This window comes from Siphateles boraxobius, unplaced genomic scaffold (assembly GCF_051911475.1).
Source record: "Siphateles boraxobius isolate OS27281-9 unplaced genomic scaffold, OSU_SipBor_1 54, whole genome shotgun sequence".
Classification (NCBI taxonomy): Eukaryota; Metazoa; Chordata; class Actinopteri; order Cypriniformes; family Leuciscidae; genus Siphateles; species Siphateles boraxobius.
In genome coordinates this window covers 2,189,285-2,197,500 of record NW_027509180.1, presented here as the reverse complement: position 1 = coordinate 2,197,500, position 8,216 = coordinate 2,189,285, and the positions used below count along the sequence as shown (strand labels likewise).

General features: G+C 44.6%; 2 protein-coding genes across 2 annotated transcripts in view; one reads left to right on the top strand and one right to left on the bottom strand.

Moving 5' to 3' along the window:
- Window positions 1-4,883, top strand: part of nol12 (nucleolar protein 12) — a 13,594-nt gene extending 8,711 nt beyond the window's left edge. Inside the window, exons 3-5 of the mRNA XM_077205703.1 lie at window positions 1,907-1,955; window positions 3,627-3,834; window positions 4,563-4,883. Of these exons, the coding sequence (XP_077061818.1) occupies window positions 1,907-1,955; window positions 3,627-3,834; window positions 4,563-4,764 (459 nt within the window). The 3' untranslated portion in view covers window positions 4,765-4,883. The remainder of the gene's footprint in view (window positions 1-1,906; window positions 1,956-3,626; window positions 3,835-4,562) is intronic.
- The window catches only part of LOC143714435 (uncharacterized), a 280,655-nt gene that overhangs the window by 124,774 nt on the left and 147,665 nt on the right, over window positions 1-8,216 (bottom strand). The gene's annotated exons all lie outside the window — the stretch shown is intronic.

The window sequence follows — 8,216 nt, the reverse complement described above, 5'->3', positions numbered from 1 at the left end:
GTTTAAAACATCTCCCCTTAAAAGCTATTGGTCTCGACTATTTAAATAAAGTTAAAGGAATATGACTTGGCCTGAAAAAACTTTCAGTCAGAAAAATTTGTTTAACTTTAATCCCTGTGTGTGTGTGTGTGTGTGTGTGTGTGTGTGTTTGTGATGAGGAGCAAACTGAAGGAGGAGCAGAAGCGCGTTAGAGAGGATGTGTGTGTGTGTGTGTGTGTGTGTGTGTGATGAGGAGCAAACTGAAGGAGGAGCAGAAGCGCGTCAGAGAGGAGGTGTGTGTGTGTGTGATGAGGAGCAAACTGAAGGAGGAGCAGAAGCGCGTCAGAGAGGAGGTGTGTGTGTGATGAGGAGCAAACTGAAGGAGGAGCAGAAGCGCATCAGAGAGGAGGTGTGTGTGTGTGTGATGAGGAGCAAACTGAAGGAGGAGCAGAAGCGCGTCAGAGAGGAGGTGTGTGTGTGATGAGGAGCAAACTGAAGGAGGAGCAGAAGCGTGTCAAAGATGAGGTGTGTGTGTGTGTGTGTGTGATGAGGAGTAAACTGAAGGAGGAGCAGAAGCGCGTCAGAGAGGGGGTGTGTGTGTGTGTGTGTGTGTGTGATGAGGAGTAAACTGAAGGAGGAGCAGAAGCGCGTCAGAGAGGGGGTGTGTGTGTGTGTGTGTGATGAGGAGCAAACTGAAGGAGCAGAAGCGCGTCAGAGGAGGTGTGTGTGTGTGCGATGAGGAGCAAACTGAAGGAGGAGCAGAAGCGCGTTAGAGAGGAGGTGTGTGTGTGTGATGAGGAGCAAACTGAAGGAGGAGCAGAAGCGCGTCAGAGAGGAGGCGTTTGTGTGTGTGTGATGAGGAGCAAACAGAAGGAGGAGCAGAAGCGCGTCAGAGAGGAGGTGTGTGTGTGTGTGTGTCATGAGGAGCAAACTGAAGGAGGAGCAGAAGCGCGTCAGAGAGGAGGTGTGTGTGTGTGATGAGGAGCAAACTGAAGGAGGAGCAGAAGCGCGTCAGAGAGGAGGTGTGTGTGTGTGTGTGTGTGATGAGGAGCAAACTGAAGGAGGAGCAGAAGCGCGTTAGAGAGGAGGTGTGTGTGTGTGTGTGTGATGAGGAGCAAACTGAAGGAGGAGTAGAAGCGCGTCAGAGACGAGGTGTGTGTGTGTGTGTGATGTGGAGCAAACTGAAGGAGGATCAGAAGCGCGTCAGAGAGGAGGTGTGTGTGTGCGTGTGATGAGGAGCAAACTGAAGGAGGAGCAGAAGCGCGTCAGAGAGGAGGTGTGTGTGTGATGAGGAGCAAACTGAAGGAGGAGTAAAAGCGCGTCAGAGACGAGGTGTGTGTGTGTGTGTGTGTGTCATGAGGAGCAAACTGAAGGAGGAGCAGAAGCGCGTTAGAGAGGAGGTGTGTGTGTGTGTGTTTGTGATGAGGAGCAAACTGAAGGAGGAGCAGAAGCGCGTTAGAGAGGAGGTGTGTGTGTGTGTTTGTGATGAGGAGCAAACTGAAGGAGGAGCAGAAGCGCGTCAGAGAGGAGGTGTGTGTGTGTGTGTGTGTGTGTGTGTGTGTGTGTGATGAGCAAACTGAAGGAGGAGCAGAAGCACATCAGAGAGGGGGTGTGTGTGTGTGTGTGTGATGAGGAGCAAACTGAAGGAGGAGCAGAAGCGCGTCAGAGAGGATGTGTGTGTGTGTGTGTGTGATGAGCAAACTGAAGGAGGAGCAGAAGTGCCTCGAGAGTAGGTGAGGACGAGGTGTGTGTATGTGATGAAGATGAGCAGAAGTGCCTCGAGAGGAGGTGATGATGAGTGTGTGTGTGTGTGTGTGAGATGATGAGCAGAAGTGCGTCAGAGAGAAGGTGAGGATGAGGAGTGTGTGTGATGATGATGAAGATGATGATGAAGATGATGATGATGATGATGATGATGTTCCTCCAGAGACACAAAGAGTATCTGAAGATGCTGCTGGAGCGCCGCCAGGCTCTGGGTGAGTGTCACGCGTGCAGGGCTTAAAGTATTCCGGACGGATTTCCGGCTTGAGGGCAGGTCCGGCCAAAATTTATTTATCAGGCTACAAATTACAGTCGGAGGCACTTTCGGCGCGGACACGCTTGGAAAAAACGAGCGCGTCGCTTCCATTATGAGCGCGCATACCGCGCGGCTACATTTGAAAAAACTAACTTGAGCGCGCAAAAGACGCGATATGTGAACAGGCCCTAATCTGACTTGAATAAAACACCGGTCCCCTTCAACCTACCACCTTGATTCAAGAGTCAGCGCACACAGCTGTCACAGCCAATGGGAGCATGATATTGGGTTGTCTTAGCCAATTGCTAGAGAGGAGGGCGGGTCTTGTGCATGAAGTGAACCAGTTCGCAGTTAGCTTGCACACACGCTATGGAGAATGGAGTTTATCAAACCAGGAGAAAATACATCTGCTTTGGAGAAGAAAGTAAAAAAAAACAAGTGGCGCTGGGCATGGCTTGAAGAAAGAGGACAAAGGCTTTTGGCACTTGGTGCAGTAAACTTGCGGAGCCTGGAGCTTGTTTTTGCATAGTTTGCCACAAAAAGCTTCACTATGCCACTAGCGGTAAAAAAAAACACTTGTCCGTCATGATGGAGAATGGAATTAAACAGTAGTGAGAGAATGAGACGCGTGAGATCCTGTCAGCAGCGGCAGATCTTAAAGTGACAGCAGCCACTAATTCTCTATGTCAGTAAAGTTAACCTAAGAACAAAGGGAACAGAGAGAACTACTAACTACTCTTTAACTACTAAAGAACGCTTGTAGCTTTATTAAGGATTAATCCAATTTAATTTATAGTTTATGCAGTGAGGACTATTTTGTAACCTTATTCAATTTCTGTATATTTCATACCTGTTAGACAGGAAAGGTACAGATAAATATGACATTTTTTTTTTTATTACATTTATCTCACCTAAATGTTTGCTCACTCACTGCGTTTTTACAATGGGGTAATTTTGTTAAGAGTTTTCACAACACAAGGAAGCTTGATTTCAATCTTGAATTAAATTGAAAAAGTAGCACAAATAAATACAATAGAAGAAAGATAAAAATAAAGAGAAAAGTTTTTTGATAGATCTAACTCTAGTATTCCGAAACTGAATAAAGTAATCAAATGTAAAATTACACTGGATAGTCCTGACTAAATTAAATGCATATTACTCCTGATTCCTTAAACTTAAAGCTATCTTTCGTTGCTTTGACGTCATTAATGACAGACACACATTCGGCTGCTGTCACTTTAAGAGCTAGTGTTCATTATACTGTCTGTCACACTGTCACATGCGGTTATGCTTATTTAAGACGAAACCGACTGTGTTTACGAGGTTACTCACCAAGACCACAGTTTTGACACTATTGTGCATGTTTTTGACCGTTAAAGTGATATAATCCGCAAAAAATAACTTTTGTTACCCAAGCTGTTTGTAGAATTGCGTCTCGGAGAAATTAAAAGTACTGATTTGATTTTATAATCTGTGTGGAATAAATTACTCATACAATCTACATGCTGAAGTCAATCAATGTTTGTGGGAATTTCTTGAATTGTAAGTGGGAGAAATTATTACAATTATGCGCAAATACCCGCAATCCCGCACTGACATTCAAGCCGTGTGTGTGTGTGTGTGTGTTCAGACGAGGTGGACGAGCTGGAGGACGTGATCACGGCCACGACGGAGAGCGTTCAGTACGATCATCCCAACCACACAGTCACCGTGACGACCATCAGCGACCTCGACCTATCAGCAGGCAGAATGCTGGATCCGCAGAGAGAAGAGCAGAACGACGAGGAGAAGACTAAAGCCCTGCCCAAGGTCGCTGGAAACCCACTGCTGTCCAAGAAGTATGGGTTATTTTTATTATTATTATTATTATTATTTTGTTATCTCGGAATAAACCCGACAGGGTGATCAGGATCAGGTCTTCATCAGCCTGAAGGGGATTATTCTGAGATAACACACAGACACACACACACACACCTGATAGGAGGTTTATTTTGAGATAACACACACACTCATACACACACCTAAAGGGGATTATTCTGAGATCACACACACACACACACTCATACACACACCTGATGGGGATTATTCTGAGATCACACACACACTCACACATAAACCTGAAGGGGGTTTATTCTGAGATAACACACACACACACACACCTGAAGGAGGTTTATTTTGAGATAACACACACACACACACACACCTGAAGGGGATTATTCTGAGATCACACACACACACTCACACACACACCTGAAGGGGGTTTATTCTGAGATCACACACACACACACACACTCATACACACAAACACGCACACCTGTGTGTCACTCGTCGTGTGTGTGATTCAGATTTGTCGTGTGTGTGTGTGATTCAGATGCGTTTTGTGTGTGATTCAGATGCGTTGTGTGTGTGTAATTCAGATGTGTTGTGTGTGTGTGTAATTCAGATGTGTTGTGTGTGTGTGTGTGGTTCAGATTTGTCGTGTGTGTGTGATTCAGATGCGTTTTGTGTGTGATTCAGATGCGTTGTGTGTGTGATTCATATTCATCGTGTGTGTGTGATTCTTCAGGATCCAGAGCCTCACGGCGTCGCTCAACAGCCTCACTAAACAGAAAAGCAACAAACGACGGTCCAAAAAGGAAATGAGGCGCAGAAACCGTCAGAGCGACAGGAAGTCGTCATCAGCGCACGACAACAAGCTCCGTCAGGGCAAAAGCACCAAAGCTCAGAGACGCAGACAAACGGGCCGTAACGAGCGGCATCAGGACTGAAGAACGGCAGACTCGTGGAGCGACTGACGCGACCAACTCATGAACTCTCGCCATTCTGTGTCTGTGTTTTTACATGCTGATGCTTTAAACGGACATTAAAAAAGAAACCTTTCAAGTTACAGTGTCACTCTCATTCCCATGTTAGGCCTGTTCACAACCATAACTGTAACGAGAACTATAACTGTAATAACTATAATAATAATAGCTGTAACTAACTATATAATAACTGTAAAAATAACTATATAATAACATAACAATAACTAACAATAAATGTAACTAACTATAATGATAACTGTAATGATAACTGTAATAGTTATAATAACCTTCAATATCTGTAACAATAAATAATGATAACTCTGTATAATAACTAATGATAACTGTAACGGTAACAGTAACGATAACTATAATAACCTTCGATAACTATAATAAACTTTAAAAACTATAATTATAACAGTAATGATAACTGTATAATAACTGTAACGATAACATAATTACCTTTGATAACTGTAAAGAGAACTATAATAACCTTCGATAACTATAATAATAACAGTAATATATAATAACTGTAACCATAACGTCTCGGTTACTTGTGTAACCTCGTTCCCTGAGATAACGGGAATGAGTATTGCGTCACTAGACGCTATGGGGAAACTACTTTTCTCATAATTTTGATGCCTTTGATTCAAAAACGCAGTACCACTGCACAGCCATAACAGCCGTCGATCTGAGCGCACTCATTGGCTGCTCAGTGAGAACTGCACGAACCTATGGCAAAGCAGCGTGTCCACGCAATACTCGTTCCTGTCATCTCAGAGAACCGAAGTTACGTGAGTGTCGTGAACGGCACATTCCAGGGCCCAGTTTATGGCCGGGCCTCTCTCTGTCTGCAGCAGTGGACAAAGGTTTGCTACATTTGATTGGATCTTAACTATATAACACAAATAAACTCTCCTACGCCATCAGATAAAGATGCTAGGCCAACAGCCAGACACCTCTTAGAGGGCAAGAAGAAGACCTCTAGTACCGGGCCTGGGAAGGGAAGGACAGGACTGATTGGTCCACATGTAGTTTCTGCCCTTCACTCATCTAGAGACTAAATCTTAGGAAGTTGCCCTGTGACTGCCATAAAAATCCCTAAGGACCTCCGGATGGAGCAGCAGTGGGTGAAACGAACATAAAACACAATGATCCATCCAAATCCATTCATTACATTGTTTTGAAACCTTAAAGGTACAATATGTAAGATTTTTGTATTAAAATATCCAAAAACCACTTGCATATTGTTATATATTTCGTTCAATTGTGTACTTGCATTATCCTAAATGTTTCCAAGAATTTTAATTTACTGCTAGTCTCATACAGCCAACAAACTAACACATAGAATAACATTATAACTTTTAACACTCAAATGCAGTTTAGTAGGATAGTGTGGACCAAGTGAAACAGCGCTGTTACCTCACATTTTTGATTCGTCAAACTGACCTGTTTGAGTATTAATTCAGCACTTGCGGGTAGTTCGAAAGAAGGAAATCGCCTCATTCCTTTATATCCCTGGAACTCACATGTGATCGCACCCTTCTTCATACCACAGTAATGTTAAAAAACATGAATGCATTCACTCATCCATAAACATTATTTACCCATAAACATGATTAGATCCATCGGCAAGACAAGTTCCATGATTCCGATCATTCACTGCGTGAACCATCTGCACCTTTGTTTTTGTTTTGAAAAGTGTTAGCAACCCCTAGTGGCGAAAAACTACATATTGTTCCTTTCAAACGGATGTAAACAACACGCATCCATTTCATGCTTATTCAGAGAAATACGTTTTCTCAGTGCCAGCTGTTTGTAATGCAACATCTTAAATAATTTACGCTGTTAATATACAAATTAATGAATGCCCAAATTGTTAGGACTCTAATTGTTTAGAATATTGCCAAAGGTATTCTGGTGGTGGTTTGGAAAGTGAAAAATGCCTTGGTTATACTTTAAAGACACTTTAAAGACTTCTAACTGTGTGTTTTATGCAAATTAGTCCCTCTAAATCTAGCAGCCAATTACAGCACTAGAATGGAGAAGTGCCAAACTTCAATCTCCTCCTTATCGGATCACGCCGTGCTATGTGAGCATAACGACATGTTCTGAGGCTCTAGCCTGTAACACTACAGTGAGGGTCCCTAGGCGTGAGGGCTAGGGAAGGGCAAGATGGAGAAGGGCTCGGACTGAGGTGGCAGCCTCTGGAGGGGTAATAGCAGGTTGAGCTAGGCACTAGGTCAACTCCAGCTAGACAGAGAGGATTTGTGGTAGAGCTATGGAAGAACTATTCCCCTCAGTGCACGTTGTCTCGGAACAGCATGTCTGCTCCCTGGTTCACTCTGCCCGGCACATGCACCGCTCTCAGAGAGCTCAGGTTGCATTGTGCCCATAACAGGAGGTGTCAGGGCTAATCTGTACAGAGGCCGCGACCTGAGTCCACCCTGGTGGTTTATGTAGGACACTACCGCCATGTTGTCCGACATGGTGGTACCTGAGACCACTATGCCACCTAAGACTTGGTGTTCTATTAGGTCTGGTAGGAAGGTTTTGAGGATCAAAAACTGCCATCATTTCGAAGCAGTTGTGATGCAGCCAGAAGCTGCTTTGAACGAAGAGGCGAGCTGCTGAACCGTCTGAGCCCGCTCATGGGTTAGCCACGCCCTCATTCGGGCTGAGTCTAGAACCGCACCCAGGAAAGAGATTCTCTTGCTGGGAGATAGTGAGCTCTTGGCTGAATTTAGTCTGAGTCATAGGCATTTCAGATGACTAAGGAGCACAGATCTGTGAGAGATTAATTCTTCCTCCGACTGGGCCAAGACGAGCCAGTCGTCGTTGTAGTTCTGGAAGTGCTTCCCCTTCTGACTCAGGGGGAAAGCACTGGATCCTTGCACTTCGTAAAAGTGTGTGAGGCCAGGGACAGTCCGAATGGTAGGAACCTTGAACGTAAACCTCAAAAACGGTCTGTGATGGGGGGGGGATACCTGGATATAAAAGTATGCTTCTCGTAAACCTTCGGTGCAGTCAATGGTAGAGAGCAGTGGATGTGAAAGTGTGTAGGCTTGCTGAGTAAGTGGGCGCCATGACTTAGTAAGTTTATCGTGAAGGTCGGGAAAGAATGGTGCTGCTCGCTGACGAGGGGCCTGCTGGTGCCCTGGCAGGAACCATTCATCCAGGTTCCTCTAGCCTGGTTCATTCGAGTCTGAGCTCCTCGACGGCCTTAGAGGACGCAGAATAATTCGGCTGCCAGTCCAGCTCTGATGTCACTCTAGTCGCTTGCTAGCGAGGAAGTGTTAACTATATAATAACTAACATAACTGTTTACAAAACAAAAACGGTTTTGAACCATGTGAATTTGACACACACACACACCAAGAATCAGCACATGAATCTCAACAATGGTGACAATCAACAAA